Source organism: Carettochelys insculpta, chromosome 6, assembly GCF_033958435.1.
Source record: "Carettochelys insculpta isolate YL-2023 chromosome 6, ASM3395843v1, whole genome shotgun sequence".
In the NCBI taxonomy this organism is placed as follows: domain Eukaryota; kingdom Metazoa; phylum Chordata; order Testudines; family Carettochelyidae; genus Carettochelys; species Carettochelys insculpta.
In genome coordinates this window covers 126749377-126768049 of record NC_134142.1, presented here as the reverse complement: position 1 = coordinate 126768049, position 18673 = coordinate 126749377, and the positions used below count along the sequence as shown (strand labels likewise).

Genomic DNA, 18673 nt, shown 5'->3' with positions numbered 1-18673 from the left:
GGGGGGGTAGAGGCACTCGAGGGCGGGGGGCCTGTCCCCAGCATGTCGGGGGGGTAGAGGCACTCGAGGGGGGGGCCTGTCCCCAGCATGTCGGGGGGGGGTAGAGGCACTTGAGGGGGGCTATCCCCAGCATGTCGGGAGGGGGTAGAGGCACTCGAGGGGTGGGGCCTGTCCCCAGCATGTCGGGGGGGTAGAGGCACTTGAGGGGGGCTGTCCCCAGCATGTCGGGGGGGGGTAGAGGCACTTGAGGGGGGCTGTCCCCAGCATGTCGGGGGGGGGGTAGAGGCACTTGAGGGGGGCTATCCCCAGCATGTCGGGAGGGGGTAGAGGCACTCGAGGGGTGGGGCCTCTCCCCAGCATGTCGGGGGGGGTAGAGGCACTTGAGGGGGGCTGTCCCCAGCATGTTGGGGGGGGGTAGAGGCACTTGAGGGGGCCTGTCCCCAGCATGTCAGGGGGGGTAGAGGCACTCGAGGGGGGCTGTCCCCAGCATGTTGGGGGGTAGAGGCACTCGGGGGGGGGGCTGTCCCCAGCATGTCGGGGGGGGGTAGAGGCACTCGAGGGGGGCTGTCCCCAGCATGTCGGGGGGGGGTAGAGGCACTCGGGGGGGGGGGCCTGTCCCCAGCATGTCAGGGGGGTAGAGGCACTTGAGGGGGGCTGTCCCCAGCATGTCGGGGGTACAGGCACTTGGCGGGGGGCGGGGCCGGGACTGTCCCCAGCCTTGACATGCATGTGCCAGGCACACAGGGATCCTGGCCCAGCTCAGCTGGGTGAGGCAGCTGAGCCTTGGGTGGGCTGGTGAGACAGACCAGAAACCAGCAGCCGGCTGGCACAGAGCCATGCAAACAGCACCTGGGGCCACTGCAGGCAGGTGCTGGAGCCCACGGCCGCCTGCCCTGCTGGTGGGCTGGGAGTGGGGCCAGGATGCAGGGCTGGGATCCCTGCAGGGCCCCAATGGGGAGCAGTGCTGAGGGCCCTCTGCCCGAGCTCAGACACACTCGCAGGGCAGCCATGTCCTACTCCCGGGCCTGGCTCCGGGGCACTGCCCGCCTGGCAGGTTCAGCTCCAGCAGGCCCAGGGGCCCTCAGCCCAGCAGCTGCAATGAGAACAAGACAGGTGAGCCCACATTTGCCCTGCTCCAGGCCTCGCCCCAGTACCCCCTGTCCATCGCTCACCATCTCCTCGCAGCTGTGCGCTCCCCTCCCGGGGGGTCAGGAGGCCTCCCAGCCCCGCCTCCATGTTCTCGTACGAGTCGGCATCTGCAGACAGGATCCAGAGTCAGAGCCGGAGGGCTGTAACCCCCGGCCCTCTTTCACACCTCTCCTCTGGGGGAGAGGAAGGTGGGTTGGGTCCCTCACAATCCCTGTCCTGGGGTGTCTGCTGCAGCACCCCAGTCCTGGGCAGGGACAGCACCACTGGGGGCACACTGGAGGGCCTGGAGTAGGGGCCCCAAGGCCGGGGATGGTCCTGTATGCTGAAATATGGGGGTCACCCCGGGGTGTCAGGGTGCTGGGGTATGGGGGTGATCCAGGCTGCGGCAGCTCTGTATGCCATTGCTGGCTATGGGGCATGAACCCCAGGGTGGGGCTTAGGGTGCTGGGTTATGGGGGTGACCCCAGGGAGGTGCTAAGACAGTGGGGTGACCCTGGGGGGGGGCTGGGCAATGGTGTCATGTGGCTGGATTTTTATATCAGCTAGGGAAGCCATTGTGTGTGCCCCTTGTGTCTGTCAGCCCCAAACAGTGAGCCGGGGTGGGGGGTGGGGTGGCGGGGGCAGGCTGTGAGGTGTCCCGTGAAAGCTGAGGATGCTCTCATCAGTGTGTGTTACTTAGCTGGATGGTGTGAGTAGGCAGTGCTGGGTTTGCGCTCCCTGGCTGCGTTAGCGCTGTTCCAGTGCCAAGAGTCACAAGCGGCGGTGTGACCTTGGCCCCAGGGTGGATGACGCACGGAACAAAGGCTCAGACAGCCCATACGCATCTCAAGCGTGTGGGACGTCTCGCCTGGAAGGCATCCACTGGCCACAGGCCACAATAGCCCACCTGGATCAGGTGGCTTTGGGCTAAGCAATGGGGTGGGAATGAGACGCCCAGACGTCCCTTCCACACGTTACGTACATCGACTGGGGTGTGCTGGCAAGCTCAGCAGCCAAGGGCAGTTTGCCACCGCAGCCTACCTGAACCAGGTGGCCCGAACTCCACAGGGGAAAACTACAAAAGGTGCCTAGCAGCGGCCATGCCGGGGAGAAAGCCGATGTCTTTTGTTCCTGTCCCCAGGATCCATGTTCCAGTGTGCTGCCTCCGGCTTGCCAGCTCCCCAGCACGCCAGTGACTAAACCGCCGTAACCTGGAAGCTTACCCCTTGTGGGATGGACTTTCAGAGACCTTCAGGAGTCAGCTTAGAACATTGCTGGCTGCACCAACAGCCATAACTGATGTATGTGAAGTGTGGCTGTAACCATTCTTTGCTCTAATCCTCTTCTTTCTTTCTTTCTTAATAAACCTTTAGATGTTTAGATCTGAAGGACTGGCATGCATGGTGCTTTAACCATTTTTCTCTCTAACCCTTTTCTTTCTTCCTTTGTAAATAAACCTTTAGATGCTTAGCTCAGGAGGATTTGGGCATTTGTGGTTGTTTGGGTAAGTTCCAAGTTTATATTGAACGGGACTGTGGTGGGAGACTCTGGGGCCCAGAAGAATGTGTGTGGTGTTGATGAAATAGGTTTAATAACCACTCACCTAATATGGGTTGTTGGTCTGGGCTGTTATAGTAGCTGGAAAGTCTGTGGGTTTGCTCGTGTGGCTCTGGCTGGCCAGTGGGGCTGGCAGAGGTACTTTTGGGGCTGGTTGGATTTGCCTCGGTGAGAAGGAAATCCCAGCCTGGGGCTATAAGTGGCCGAGTTTTAGGCAAACATACCCTGGATTGATTTCCTTGGCTGTGCCAGAAATCCCATCATATTACAGATGGGATGATGACCCTTGAGAGGGGGGACTCAGTCCTAAGCCATGGGGAGACTCCCAGGGAGGGGAACTCAGGTGCCAGGATGTGGGGGGACCCAAGAGAGGGAGTGCCATGTGACTGGATTTTTATATTGGGTCTGGAAGCCATTTTAATGCTCATTGTGGCTATTGGCCTCAAATATTGTGCGGGGGGGCTGTGTGAGGTATCTAATGAAAGCTGGTGATGCCCTGAATCTGTGTGTGCTACTTGTGTGTCTGTGTCATGTATGTAGGTAAAGGTATAGAATTAGCTCTGTAATTGTGTTAGAAAATGTTCAGTGCTAAGTTTCACAATGGGAGGTGTGAACTCAGCCCCAGCCAGAATGAATGGACTCTAAACAAAGGCTCAGACAGTCAAATCCACAGTCCAGGTGCTCAGGACGGGTCAATGGCTGCGGCCCACGGGTCAGGGGACCTGGCCTGAGCCAAAGGGAAAAGTCCAGCTCAGAAATCTGAGGCTGTCTCCTGGTGTTGGTCCAACGGCAGTTTGCCACCACAGCCCACCTGGGTCAGGTGGGGGCACACCCTCGAGGGGCTGTGGGAAGAAGAAAGGGCTTTGTCCTGGACAGAGAAAGAACTCGGACGCAGCACAAGAGGTCGACAATGGTGTGGATGTAGCAGGGTCCATCTCGGACCCTTTGTCTTGTGGTCTCCCAGGGTCCATGTCCACATGGGCCCCAGCGGCTGGATCTGTGATGTGCCGGGGCTGAATCTGGGTAGCCTGGAACGGACTTTAGAGACGCTCAAGAATCAGCACGTGGCATCGCTGGCTGCGTCGGTAGCTGTGACTGATGCCTGGGACGTGTCGCTTTAACCCTTCTTCTCCCCAGCCCTGTTCTTCCTTTTCTATTAATACATCTTATATTTAGATCTAAATGATTGATGAGCATATTGTTTTGGGTAGGATCCAAGTATACACTGACTGTGGGCAGGTGCTGGACCCTTTAGGGTCCAGAAGAATCTGTAAGGTATTGAGTGAAAAAGGCTTAAGAGCCTGCCACCTTAAGTTGGGGGTTGTTGTTCTGGGCTGGTAGAGCAGCTGGGATGTCTGTGGCTTTGCTTGTGTGGCCTCTGGCTGGCCAGTGGGGCTGGCAGAGATGCTGTTGTGGCTGGTTGGATTTGCCTTCGTGAGAAGAAAATCCCAGCCTGGAGCTGTAAGTAGCCCAGATTTTAAGAAAACGTACCTAGAGTGACTTCCCTCGCTGTACCCAGAAACCTCATCCTAGTACAGGGGGCTGGGGCAGTGGGTATGGGGGTGACCCTAGGGATGGGGCTGGGAGTGCTAGGTATGGGAGTAGCCCCAGAGAGAGGCTGGGAAATGGGATGACCCCAGAGAGGGGAGAGGGGCACTGGGCATGGGGGTGACCCCAGGGAGGGGACTCCTATGCTAGGATGGGGGGAGACCCCAAAGAGGGGGCCGAAGCACTTGGCATGGTGGTGACCCCAGGGAGGGGGCTGGAGTACTGGGTATGGGGTTGTGCTGGGTTGGAAATTTGAGTCCCAGCTCTGTGCCTGCAGCTCACCTTCCTCTTGGCTGCGGTCACGGAGGTGCAGGTACCGTGTGGGGGCTGCGTACAGAGCCCCGGCCATCTCCTCATAGGCCTGAGAGCCTGTGGGAACAAGCAGGCATCAGCTTCTCCCCTATTATTCAGTGGGGGTTTGGGGATTCTGGTCCCCTGGTTGGGTTGCAGGAGTTCCCAGATACCCTGTAGTTCCTACGGGGTCCCTAAGTCCCACTGGGCAGCACTGGTGTGTGATGGTGATGGGAGCCAGTAGGACAAAGGTAGTGGGAGGGGCCTGGCCGGTTTGAATTAGAACTGGGCAGTGGGAAGGGAGCTAGTCTACACTGAGGGGAGAGAGACAAAGGGGGCCAAGGCCCCTGATTGCCCCCACCCACCCCCAGGAATTCCTCTCCCCGCGATGGATTGGACTGTTTCTGGTTGCTGTACTGAGACCTCTGACCTACGCTGTGTTTCTGTCGACTAATAAACCTTGTGTTTTCCCTGCTGAGTGAGAGTCGCTCCTGGCTGCGGACAGGGTGCAGGGCCTGGGGACCCCCATGCCCTGTAACATCTGGTGACATCTGTGGGATCAACTGCACCCCGAGGATGGAGCATCCTGCAGTGAGTCACTGGGACGCAGGAGGAAGAAGGCGGGGACAGTGAGACCTAAGCATGCAGTGAGGGACAGCTCCCAAAGGTGGAGGGGCCGATGGTTGAACCCAAGAGGGTGTGGTCATGGTCCTCAAGAAGGGGTGTCACACCCAAGGAGGGTTTACTTCTGAAGTCCACTGGGATGAGTCCCAGAAGGTGTAGGGGCCTACGGCCTAACCCCCAGGAGGGCTGTGACCCGCGAGGGGCTGACACACTGAGGGGGTTCTTACAGGATTTGTGGAGTGTGACAGGTATCAGCCAGTGAGTCTGCAACCCTGCTCAGCAACTCTGCTGTGGAGCTGTGGCTTCCAGAAGTGGAATTAAGGCTAAAAGAAGTGGACAACGGAGGGTGTGGCAGCATGCATGTGCGATGGCGGACCTGAGGGCTAGAGAAGCTCCTGCAGTGGGGAGTGGAGACAGGGACAGGGGACCCTGGGCTGCACGGACCCTTGACATGAACACCCTGCTGCAGTTTAAGGAACAGGGGTGACACAGATGCTTTCCTCAATGCCCCCGGCAGACAGACTATGACATCACACCCCTGGACTGGATCCCAAAGCCATAGGGACGTTCAGCCAGATTGAGCAGGTGCAATCAGGGGGCTATGAACTGCTCAGAAGGGCCCTGCTGCACAACTCTGGAGTGACCCCTGGAGGGATCAGAAAAGGTTCCTGAGTTCACGGAAGACCCTGGGAGACCTACTTGGAGCTGTTTTTGGGGATGGTCAATACTTCTGTAAGTGGGCAGACGGGGCAGGCCCCAGACCTGAGAGGAACTGGTTAATCTGCTGGTGCTGGAGCAGCTGTATGGGCTCTGTCTGCCTGATTTAGGAATGTGGCCGATGGACCAGAGGCCTCATGGGAGTAACTGGGTGGGGGCCCAGCTGCAGGAAGGGCTGGCTGCCCAGGCAGGAGGAGCTGTCAGGTTGCCCTCAGCTTGGGAGGAGGCAGATCCCTGGGCCAGCTCCTCTGGGGGCCCAGATGCAGGGGTCTCAGTTTACAGGGTGGGTGCAAGGCTGTCTCTGCACAGCGAGTGCCTCACCCCCCCGAACTGGCTGGGAGGAAGGTCAGAGGGTTCTGGGACAGGGTTATAGACGTGATGCTGGCCCGTCCCAATGTGTTGGGCACCACCCAGTCTGGTGCCACCTCACCCCGACCTGGCTGCAGCACATGAAAGGGGCCAACACCAAGCTCCTGTGGTGGAGCTGCTCCTGCAGGACTACGACATGGAGGTGGGTCATGTCAGGGGAACAACAACACCCCAGCCAATGCCCTGTCACACAGGGACAGCCCCGAACTGCCCCAGTCACTGGCTGAGTGACCCTGCTCAGCTCGGTCTGGAGTGGGGAGAGGTTTGATGCAGTGGGGTTCTGGGAATGCTGTCCCCTGGTTGGGTTGCCGGCATTCCCTAATGCCTGGTAGTTCCCTGCAGGGTCCCTAAGTCCCACAGGGCAGCACTGGTGTGTGATGGTGATGGGAGCCAGTAGGTGACTGCTTTGTTCCCCAGGGAACAGAACAAAGGCAGGAGGGAGAGGCCTGGCCGGTTTGAATTGGAACTGGGCAGTGGGAAGGGAAACTGCCATGCAGCTTCTAGGGCAGCGATTCCCAGCCTATAAGTCAGGACCAAACATGGGTCACCGTTCAATTTCCTAAGGGTCGCCAGCCATGCGGCTCCGAACCACATGTGACTCTTCAAAGAGCCATTTGCGCTTCCTCTGCTGCCGCGGCTCACTCATCTGGCTGCCAGTCCCTGCCCTGCCACGCTGAAATGGAACTCAGTGTAGCTGGTTTAATGGCCAGCAGGAGGGATCTGGCTGTAACCCCGTTAAATGGAGTCCAAGTTCCGTGTGGCAGGGCAGGGAACTGCCCACACTGCAGGTGGGGGAAGCGAGTAGGAGGTCTGCGGAGAGCCGCATGTAGGAGGAGGTGTCATCGGTCCATCGAAGGAGCAGCAGGTGGCAGCAGCGGAGCTTGTATGAGGCGAGGTAAGTGGGGGGGGCTGTTTGGGGCTGTGAGGGGTTTAAGCCTGGGGGTGGCATGTGGCGGGGGGGGAATCGAGTTTTACAAACATTTTTTCCCAGGGAGAGCCTTTTCCCCCAGTTTTGAATTGCCTTGGGTCACAAAGTCTTACTGCTGATGGCTGGATACTTAGTACAAGGCTGTTTGCAGACCTGCAGAAGTGGGGCTGCCCTGGGAAAGCTCATCCCCTAAGGAACTAATTTGTTAGTCTTAAAAGTGCTGCGGGACTGGGGCTGCTGGTTGGTTTTGCTGAACACAAGTAAGTCAGGGTTTGTAAGCGCTGGGGTGCTTGTTTTAAAAGCGATGGCCTTTAAAACCTGTTGCTAAGACTGTTAGGCCAAATGTCTAAATATTTGTAGTTTGTTTCTGGATGAGCAGTGGTGAGTCCTAATCCCAGCTGGATGAGGGGAGTGGAAGGCAGGAGGTGATGTTTGACTGCATGGCCTCGGGCCAGTTGCTCTGTGCTGCAGTGTCCTGTTAAATGAAGCCTGTACCCCACAGGAGAACAGGAAAAGTAAACCTAATGTGCAGGGAGCTAGATGATACTTCCTTGCTGGTGACTGAGTAGGCACTGGTTGGCAGCAATATCTTTAGAAGACCACCCACTGCTTTAAGCAACGTTTTCCCTGGGAACAGTTTGTGAATTGTATAGTCCATTACAAAAACAGAGCTGCTGCATTAGAGCAACATTTGTGATATTGTGATATCATGTTCTCAGTTTCCTTGCATCATGTTAGATAGATGTCTGTCAGGGATGGTTTAGACAGTACTTGGTCCTGCCATAAGGGCCGGGGCTGGACTCGATGACCTCTCAAGGTCCCTTCCAGTCCTAGTGTTCTATGATTCTATGAATTGTCAAAATGGGTCACTGTCACAAAAAGTTTCAGAACCACTGTTCTAGTGGTTCCATGCCAGTCCCAAGCCTGGATGGAGGCTCGACAAAGACACTGGAGGAGATACTGAAGAGAGATGTGTTGATCATTGAAGGAGATTGGAACGTGAAGGTTGGAACACATGACCAAGGTTGGGAGAGAGTCATGGGAAGGTTTGGATGTGGAGAAAGAAACAAATGAGGCAAGAAACTACAAGAGTTTGCTATGGAGCGCGAGATGGAGATCTGCAACACAAAATTCCAACAAAAGGACTGTAGGAAGTGAACATGATGATCGAATGACGGGAAGTCCAAGAACATGATACATATAATCTTGATAAGAAGTGGGTAACATCAGTACAGCACTGCCAAACTTTCCAAGGAGGAGATATAGACTTGGACCACAGTCTAGGGATTGCAAACATCAAGATGAAACTCAAGAGAAAGTATAAGACACAGTTTAAGAAAAGAAGAGATGTGGTGAGGCTAGGTGAGGTGAGGAAGAAATAGGGAATGAGAACCGAGCCGTGATCGCAGAGAAGATAGGAATGTTGGCACAGAGAAAGCCCTAGATAAGAGAATCGAAGGGATAGCCACAGTGATAGAAAAGGCAATTGAGCAGTTGGTTCCAGAAGAAGAGCTCAGTAAGAATGGATTTTGCAGGAGACTCTGAAGTTGGTCCAAGAGAAGAGAGCATTGAAGATCAGAAGGGAGGTTTCTGAGATGGCAGAACAGCAATATATAGTGAAATGCAACAAGGTAAGGAAAGCGGCCAGAAAGGACAAGGCAAAATGGTTAGAGGAGCAGTGTGAAGTCATAGAGAGGTATTACAGCGAGTGTAAGATTAGGCAGGTGTATAAGATGATCAGGAATATTAATAGGAAGTGGCAGCTGAAGCAGATGGTGAGCAAAGATGAGAACAATGAGGTGCCCATGAACAAGAAGACGGTTGTGCAGTGGTGGACAAGATATTGCACTGATCTGTACTAAGCTCAGTTGGACCCGAGTGTCTCAGAGAGACTGACTGAAGAACTGAAAATGATAGCTCATCGAGAGTGAGACCAATATGTCAAAGGAGGAAGTAGAAAGAGCAGTGAAACAACTAAAGAACAAAGAGCCCTGGAAATGATAAGATCATGGGAGAGATAACCAAATACGGCAGAGAAAGTGTGATTCAGGAAACACACCAAGGATGTAATATGGCATGGAAAGAAGGGGAGGCACCTAAGGAATGAACAAGATCTGTGCTAGTGACAATACACAAGAAAAGAAGTGCATTGGAGTGCAAGAACTACAGAACGATTGCCCTAATGCGCTGCGATGTAGTGGGGGATATGTGTGTGTGCGTGAGTGGCTCACAGAGGTGGGGGGCTCCTGCTGAGGGTAACCTGGCGACCAGGTGACGCCTCTGGTCTGCAGGCAAAGGAGGAGGTGGAGCCTGAAGGGTTTGAATTGGAACTGGGAGTTGGAAGCAGTGAGTCTGGGCTGGGAGAGAGAGAGAGACAAAGGAGGGGGCAAGGCCCCAGCTCCAGGGGCCCCTCGGGGCCTCCTCTCCCCACGTGGATGGGACTGGCTGTCTCTGCCAGCTGTAGTGACCCCTCTGTATGATGCTGTGTCCTGTCGGCTAATAAACCCGCTGTTCTCCTGCTGACTGAGAGTCACTCCTGCTTGCGGACAGGGTGCAGAGCTTGGGGACCCCTGAACCCCATCACACTGGTCTCAGGAGTGGGATGTACTGCACCCCAAGGATGGAGCATCCAGTAGTAAGTGACGGGGGCCCAGGAGGAAGAAGGGGGGGTCAGCGAGACCCAGGTGTGCTGACGGGCAGTGAGGTGCAGTTCCCCAAGGCGGAGGGGCCTGTGGCTGAACCCGAGGAACTGCGATCGTGGTCCTCGAGAGGGGGTGTCACACCCGAGAAGGGGTTACTCCTGGGAATCCATTGGAGTCAGTCCCAGAAGGCGGACGGGCCGCGGACCCAACCCCCAGGAACAAGTCACCCACAAGGAGGCTGACACACTGAATGAGTTCTTCCCAAGACAGTGTGCTCACGGCCCTTGAGAGCGGGTGTCACAGCGAAGAAGGGGTACTTCTGGGAGTCTGTTGGAGTCGGTCCCAGAGGACAGTGGGGCCTACAGCCTAACCCCGGGGAGCTTGTGACCTGTAAAGAGTCTGGCACACTGAAGGGATTCTTCCAGGGATTGTGGGGTGCAGAGGGCATCGGCCTGTGAGCCTGCAACCGCGCTCAGCAACTCCTCTGTGAAGTGGTAGTGCCTGGAACCTGAATCCAGATTAAAGGACCTGGACAAGGCAGTGTGGATGTGCAATGGCAGAGCTGAGGGTTAAGGAAACTCCTGGAGAGGTGAGCCCAGATCAGGGCAGGGAACCCGGGACTGCATGGAGCTCTGAACCGAGTGGCCTGCCACAGCGCAAGGAGGGAAGGAGCAGTTCCAACCCATCATCTACCAGTGGCCAAGACAGATCTGTGAAGAGTTTTCCAAGCCTCGGCTGAGGAAGGTGCCTGTGTGTCTGTGCAGGAAAGCAGCTTGTCCACTGGGAATGGCAAGTTGTCTGTGAGAGAAGCTGCCTCACCTTCTGGGCGTGTGTGGAGACCAGCCAGCAGGGCTGGGACAAAGGAGAGAGTGTCTCTGATTGTGTGTCTGTGTTGAACAGCAGCAGCAGCAGCCTGGGGAGAGAGCAGAGCCTGCATTTGGAAAAGGTGCCACCAAGGAAACTAGTCCATTGTCAGAGGAAGATTCCCCCAGCCTGGGGTGGCCAGAGAGGGAACCCAGAAAGAGCATTCCAGGTGTGACTCTGAATCCAGCCATGGGGGCTGGAACAGAGGGAATGGCTCTGGGACGGGCAGTGGTATCCCTGATAAGGACGCTGGTCCTTGGTGCAAGAAAGGTGCTTCTGCTTCCAGGGAAGTGACTCCTTTGTCTGAGCCTGTGGGGGCTCGAGATGGGGCCAAGATCTCAGAGTTGGATCTGAGTGCAGCTGAAGCCCAGATGGGAAGTGGGCCTCCTCTGTGTCTCTCGTGGAGGATGATGCTTTAACTCAGTCTGATCCAGTTAGTATCATCAGGGAATCCCAGAGACCAGACGATTCTGGTAGTTGTTCTTTGTCTGATGCTGAGGTGTTACTGGGAGTGGGACTCTGTCTGACCATAGTCATCCTCTAGCCAGGACACAGGAAGAGCAGACTGGCAATGGAGTTACGCTGCCTGATGAAGATGAAGCTGGTAGCAGAAGGGAGGAAAGGGATCCTGACCTTCTGTCCAGTGGTACTAGCTGTCTGCCTGGAGGAGGATTATGTGGGAATCCGCCTGATGGTCCAGAAATGATCCTGGGTGGAGGTGAAACCCAGGAGCTGGTTCTGGTTCAAGGGAGCAAAGCCCCTGTGGAGCCAGACGGGGTGAGTTGTTGTCTGAGGGAGGTCTTGAGGAAGAGAATATTCCTGAATTTTTTCCTGAGCTGTCTGTGGGGACTGTGGAAAATGGGAGTGAAGTGAAGGAGAGTGAACAGGAAAGGTGCATGTCTGTAAGAGCCAGAGCCAGCCGTCTGCCTTTGGAGAAGTTTGTTTCAGTTCCTGATGGCCAGGACCTGCCTGAGTGTGAAACCACTGGCTGTGCTCTGCAAGGGTCCAGAGCAGGCAGGGTAAAAGTTTCTCAGGAGGTGATCCAGGGAAAGTGGAAACTGTGAGGGATTTTGAGCACCCCTGTAATAACCAAGTGCATGAGTGTGACCAGCGTACTGTGTCTTGTAGTCCTGGTTCAGGTCACTTGCAGCAGAGGGACAGCAATTCCCCATCTCCAGATGCTGGAAACACTTGTATTGTGGTAATGGACTCCACTTCTGATTCCATAGGGAGGCAGAAGTTGGAGGTGGAAGGACAAAGGAGCTGTGGGCCTCGTGGGCCAGTAAGGGATAAACAGGGATTCCTTCATGTGGATTCTGCGTCTCGGACTCACAAAGCAACTTTCAGAAAGCAACAGCGAGGAAGCTGTGCTAGTCTGTACACTATCAAAACAAAAAGCAGTCTTTAAAGTGCTACTTGACTGCTTTTTGTTCAGAAAGCAGTTTGGTATTCAAATTTCCAGACTGACTGGGAGGGGGCCGTCTCCCTGACGATCATCAATGGCCCAGGTCTTGTTAGAAGGGAGGGCACACCCAGAGAGATCAGATTTCCACCCTGGGGTGCAAGGAGAGGATTAGAACTTGATGGTGCTAAGAAAGGCCTCAGTCATTTAGCCACAACATACCAGATTCTCAAGAATGTTACACAAAGGTTGTGGTTTACCAAAGAGCAACGTAAATGTACAGTTGCAATGGGTTTGTTCTGTTACTCACGCTGACTGCTGTGACCAAGGGGTGCTGCTACCAGAAGCTGTAGAATTGTACCATGTACTGAATGTTTGGAAAGAGCCATGTAACATGATGACATGGATGTATAAGCATGAATTGTACGTTGAAGGAGTTTGTAATTCTGACATGTCACCGTTGTTCCCTGTAACTAGTCCTGCAACCTCTCACATGAGGAGAAACATTCCAAACCTATTGTGTGGCATGGACGGGGTAACCGCGGCACACAGCCATTTTGGTGGTCTGGCTAAATGCCAAGGGTGGAAAGCATTTGTACCTTCCTTTACTGGACTGTAACTGAATTCCAAACATTGGCCAGAGCAGCTGTATGGGCTGGTGGGCAGATGGGGCAGAGCCCAGACCAGAGAAGAACTGTTTTATCTGCTGGTGCTGCAGCAGCTATATGGACTCTGCCTGCCCGACTTGAGAACGTGGCTGAAGGACTGGAGACCGAAGCAGAGAGACCAACCAACCTGAGCGAACTAAAGGGACTTGCCTGGCTGTGTCACATGAAAGGGGCCAATACCAAGGTCCTGTTGTGGAGCCTCCCCTGCAGGATTACAACCTGGAGGTGGTGCACATCAAGGGGAGCACGGAGGGTACAGCCGATGCCCGATCACGCAGGAAGGGCCCCGAACTTCCCCAGGTCACCGGCTGAGTGACCCCGCTCAGTTTGGTCTGGAAGTGTGGGGGGAGATGTGCTGTAGTGGGGGATACATGTGTGTGTGTACGTGTGTGTCTCACACAGGGTGTGGGGCTCCTGCTGGGGGTAACCTGGCGCCCAGGTGACACCTCTGGGCTGCAGACAAAGGGGGAAGTGGCGCCTGAGGGGTTTGAATTGGAACTGGGAGTTGGAAGCAGTGAGTCTGGGCTGGGAGAGAGAGAGACAAAGGAGGGGGCCAGGCCCTGGCTGTTGGGGCCCCTCGGGGCCTCCTCTCCCCAGCATGGATTCGACTGGCTGTCTCTGTCGGCTGCACTGACTCCTCTGTACGATGCTGTGTCCTGTCAGCTAATAAACCCACTGTTCTTCTGCTGAGTGAGAGTCACTCCTGCCTGTGGACGGGGTGCAGAGCCTGGGGACCCCTGAACCCCATCACACGAGCCATCTAGGCAAGGTGCTGATGAGGATACTGTCAGAGAGACTAAGATCGCAGATAGAAGAATATGTAGTGGATGAGCAAGCGGGGTGCAGGACAGATAGAAGTACCGTACTACAGATACTGGCACTAAGATTGACAGTGTAGAAAGCTTGACAGAAGAACAAGAACATCTACGCTTGCTTCATCAATTTTCAGAAGGCATTTGACAGTGGAGATACGCAAGTGACTGGGGTGGTGCTGGAGTCCTATGGAGTGGCTAGCAGATGGATGCAGTTGTTGAAGGATATCAACGAAAAGGTGTAGGCAGCGGTGAGAACATGTGGGGAATTGGGAATTTGGTTTGGAATGAGTAGAGGTACGGTATCGCTGAGCATCTTCATCATGCACCTATAGAGAGCAATGGACAAGATCAAGGAAGAGGCAGAAGGGATATCTGTGCATGGGATGAAAATCAACAACTTGAGGTTCTCTGATGGTATATTTATCATTGAAGAAGATAAAGAGAAGCTAGAGAGAATACTACAGCTAGAGGAGGAAGGGAAGCAGTACAGACTGATTATGAATATTAAAAGAAAAACAATGGTATTTGGAGATAAGAAAATAGGAAAAAAGATCAGTGTACATGGGTTCGAACTAGCGAACAAAGAGAAGTTCACATATATGGGAAGCAACATAACGTGATCTAGACTGGAAGAAGGAAATAGCGACTCGAATAGCGAAAGCAAAAGCAAGTTTTGAAGGTGATGGGTAAGATCTGGGAAAGCAAAGTAATTCCTTAGGAATGAAGCTGAGCGTCTTGAAAATGTGTGTATTCAGCAGCATGTTGTATAGATGTGAGACATGGGTGATAATGAAAGAAGGATATTGGTATTCGAGAGGAGTTGTTATAGAAAGACCCTGAGAATAGGATGGATGCAGAAGGTCCCCAATGAGGAATTATATAGGAGGATACAGCCAAAAGAGAACCTACTGAAGACAGAGGGTTATACAACGCAAGTTATAGCTATGCAGGTATATTTGCAGAATGAACGATGAATGAAAAATCAAGACCCTGGCATTCGGCATAATGGATGGTTCAAATATGAGAGGCAGACCCCACAGAGAATGGGTAGATGATATAGGAGATCGGCATGGAGCTAATCTACAGAAACTAAGCCACTCCACACTGGACGGGGAAAGATGGAAGGAAATAGTGAGGGAGGCATCGGACACTAACGGGCGCTGAGCCCATGGTTGTTTGGAAGTCATCTAGTCAAGCCCACTGCTTCAAGCAGGATCAACCCCCACTAAGTCATCCCAGCCAGGACTTTGTCCAGCTGCGACTTAAAAACCTCAAGGGATGGAGAATCCACCACCTCTCTAGGCAACGCATTCCAGTGCTTCACCACCCGCCTGGTGAAGCAGTTTTTCCTAATATCTAACCTACACCTTTCCCTCTTCAACTTCAGAGCATTACTCCTTGTTCTGCTATCTGACACCACTGAGAACAGTTTCTCACCCTCCTCTTTAGAGCTCCCCTTCAGGAAGTTGAAGGCTGCTATTAAATCACCCCTCAGCCTTCTCTTCTGTAAACTAAACAAGCTCAAGTCCCTCAGCCTATCCTCATAGTTCATGTGCTCCAGACCCTTAATCATTTTTGTTGCCCTCCACTGAACCTGCTCCAGCAAATCCACATCCTTTTTATACTGGGGGGCCCAAAACTGGACACAATATTCAAGATGTGGCCTCACCAGTGCCGAATAGAGGGGAAAAACCACTTCTCTAGATCTGCTCGAAATGCTCCTCCTAATGCACCCCAGTCTGCCGTTAGCCTTCTTGGCTACAAGGGCCCACTGTTTACTCATATCCAGCCTTTCATCCACCATAACCCCTAGGTCCCTTTCTGTCATACTGCTGCTGAGCCAGCCGGTCCCCAGCCTATAACAATGTTTGGGATTCTTCCGCCCCGGGTGCAGGACTGTACATTTCTTCTTGTTGAACCACATCAGATTTCTTTTGGCCCAGTCTTCCAATTTATCCAGGTCACTCTGGATTCTCTCTCCACCCTCCAACGTATCTACCTCTCCCCCTAGTTTTGTGTCATCCACAAATTGCTGAGGGTGCAATGACCTCATCCAGGTCATTAATAAAGATGTTGAACAACACCGGCTCCAGAACTGAGCCTTGCAGGACTCCACTTGAAACCGACCGCCATCCAGATATTGATGATGATGAATGGGGAGTTAGTCTGCATTGGGGGCAGAGAGACAAAGGAGGGCCAGGGCCCCAGCACAGGGCCCCCCCCTTGGGACTTCACCTCCCCAAGACAGATTGGACTGTTTTTGGTTGCTGAAATGACAACTCTGTTCTACGCTGTGTCTCCATCAACTAATAAACCTTCTGTTCTCCCTGCTGAGTAAGAGTCATTCCTGGCTGCTGATGGGGGAGAGGGCCTGGGGACCCCACACTGCATGACACACACTACCGGGCAGCTCCCATTCTCACCAGCTGAGCCCTCGCTGCGGCCATCCTGCCGATCCCGCTCCACCTCCTCAGACCCTCCAAGCAGCAGCAGCATCCGCAGGTCTGGGGGAGAGAAGAGGCACTGGGTATGGGGCCCCTGGAGACCCAGTGCCTCCTTGGGATACCCCGATTTACCTTCATACAGACAGCACCCCCCAATGGGCACCCCAATTCACTCCCCCCACTGATAGTGCCCCCTATGGACACCTCAATTTACCTCCATACAGACAGCTCCCCCTATGGGCACCCCTCCCCAAGAACAGCATCTCCTATGGGTACTCCTACTCAACCCCCATAGATAACGCCCCCTATGGGCACCCCAATTCACCCCCCACAGATAGCACCCACTACTGGCACTGTGATTCACCCCACCACAAACAGCTCCTCTATGGACATCCCGATTTATTCCCTACAGACAGCTTCCCCTACGAGCACCCCTCCCTACAAACAGTGCCCCCTACAGTCACCCCAGTTCACCCCTCCTCACAGACGGCACCCCCAATGGGCACCCCAATTCACCTCCATACAGACAGTGCCCCCTATGGGCACCCCTCCCCCAAAATAGCATCTCCTATGGGTACTCCTACTCAACCCCCATAGGTAACGCCCCCATGGGCACTCCGATTCACCTCCATACAGACAGTGCCCCCAATGGGCACCCTGATTCATCCTTCCCCCATAGAGAGCACCCCCTATGGGCACCCCGATTCACCTCCATACAGATAGCGCCCCCTATGGGCAAGCTAAGTCACTCTCCACTGCACCTACAGTTGCCACAGGCTTCACACCCACACACAGTGCCCCCTACGGGCACCCCAGAATTCACCCCACAGCCACAAACCCTGGAGGGAGGTCTGACCCAGTGACCCCCATGCTCCCTTCCCCCATCACCTGTGATGAGCCGCGTGGCTCCAGGGCTGAGTGGGCCATTCTCGTCCTCTGTGTTCTCGTAACACTCGCCATCTGCCAACACATGGCAGGTCCCCATCAGCAGCAGCCAGGGCCTATTTGCCTCCAGTGGGCCAGCCTGGGCAAGTCCCTGGACCCCTGCAGTCACCAGAGATCCTGGACTAGGGGCCACGCACGGCAGGGCTGTTGTCAGGGTGGCGAACAGGTTGCCAGGGTGCTGTTACCAGGGCAATGTTGTGGACCCTGAGAAACCATGGCAAAGCACACGCAGATTCCCCACCCATCTCCATTCCACTGATGACAGTGGGGCGGGGGGTGAGTAGCTCACTGGGGTGTGAGGTCCCTGCGGGCTGTGACCCAGGCCTGGCCATTTGTAACTGTGCGACCAGGTAACACCTTTGCTTCCCAGGGCAGCTAGACAAAGAGAGGGGTGGAGCTTGGTTGGTTTTTGAACGAGAAGCCCCAGCAGTTAGACTGGAGGTGGGAGAGGAACAAAGCAGGCAGGGTCCCTAGGCCTGGGGTCCCCTCCAGGGGGTCTCCTTCCCCCAGCATGGGTTGGACTAACTACTTTTCGTTGCGGTATTGGCAATTCTTTACCACTCTGTGCCTCTGACTCCTAATAAACCTTCTGTTTCACCTGCTGAGTGAGAGTCACTCTTGACTGTGGATGGGGTGCAGAGCTTGGGGACCCCCAAACCCCATTACTTCTGGTAGCAGATGTAGGATGAACTGCAACCCATGGATGGAGAACCTGGCAGTAAGTGACTGGGACACTGGTGAAAGAAATGGGGCCAACGAGATCCAGGCATCCTGAATGGCAGGGACATGCGGTCCTTGGAGGCAGAGGGGCCTGCAGCTGAACTCGAGAGAGTGCGGTCATGGTTCTTGAGAGGGGGCGTCACATCAAGTGAGGGGTTACTCCGTGTGATGGGGTTCAGGGGTCCCCCTGCACTGCACCCCGTCCGCTGGCAGGAGAGACTCTCACTCAGCAGGTACAACAGAAGGTTTATTAGACAACAGAAGACCAGTTTCTCACAGAAGCGACAGCACAGCAGCCAGAGACAGTCCTTCCAACCTGTTCTGGGGAGAAGACCCCAAGGGGTGCCCCTCTGGGGTGTAGCTTTCCCCCTCCTCAGGCTGGCTGCCTTCCAGCTCTCCCTTTTTCTAGCCTCTAACTGCCGACCCCGAATCAAAACCCAGCTCAGCTCCTCCCTGCTCTTTGTTCAGGCAGAGGTGTTACCTGCCAGTTGTAGCCCCAGGGTCATCCTTAGCCACTGGGAACTGCTGCTTGCCTCGGACATCCAGCCTGACTCACACATGCACTCCCCCCACTCCATCACATCTCTCCCCCCTTCCAGACCGCACTGAGCGGGGTCACTTAGCCAGTGACCTGGGGAAGTTCGGGGCCCTCCCTGCGTGACAGGGCATCGGCTATGGTGTTGTTGTTCCCCTTGACGTGGACCACCTCCATATTGTAGTCCTGCAGGAGCAGACTCCACCGCAGGAGCTTGGCGTTGGCTCCTTTCATGTGATGCAGCCAGGTCAGGGGTGAGTGATCGGTGTACACGGTGAAACGCCGTCCAAACAGGTACGGCTGCAGCTTCCCCAGTGCCCACACCATGGCCAGACATTCCTTCTCTATGGCCGCGTAGTTCTGCTCCCGGGGCAGCAGCTTCTTACTCAGGTACACGATGGGGTGTTTCTCCCCTTTGTCATTCACCTGCATTAGCACCGCCCCCAGCCCCACGTCTGAGGCATCGGTGAACACCA

At 54.8% G+C, this 18673-nt stretch overlaps 1 protein-coding gene across 1 annotated transcript in view; it reads right to left on the bottom strand.

The window, feature by feature from the left end:
- Positions 1-644: 644 nt before the first annotated feature.
- The window catches only part of CD19 (CD19 molecule), a 52500-nt gene continuing 34471 nt past the window's right edge, over positions 645-18673 (bottom strand). The window contains exons 13-17 of the mRNA XM_074998635.1: positions 16886-16957; positions 15977-16057; positions 4516-4602; positions 1173-1256; positions 645-1093 (exon numbers count right to left, since the gene is read on the bottom strand). Coding sequence (XP_074854736.1) covers positions 1014-1093; positions 1173-1256; positions 4516-4602; positions 15977-16057; positions 16886-16957 — 404 coding nt within the window. The 3' untranslated portion in view covers positions 645-1013. The remainder of the gene's footprint in view (positions 1094-1172; positions 1257-4515; positions 4603-15976; positions 16058-16885; positions 16958-18673) is intronic.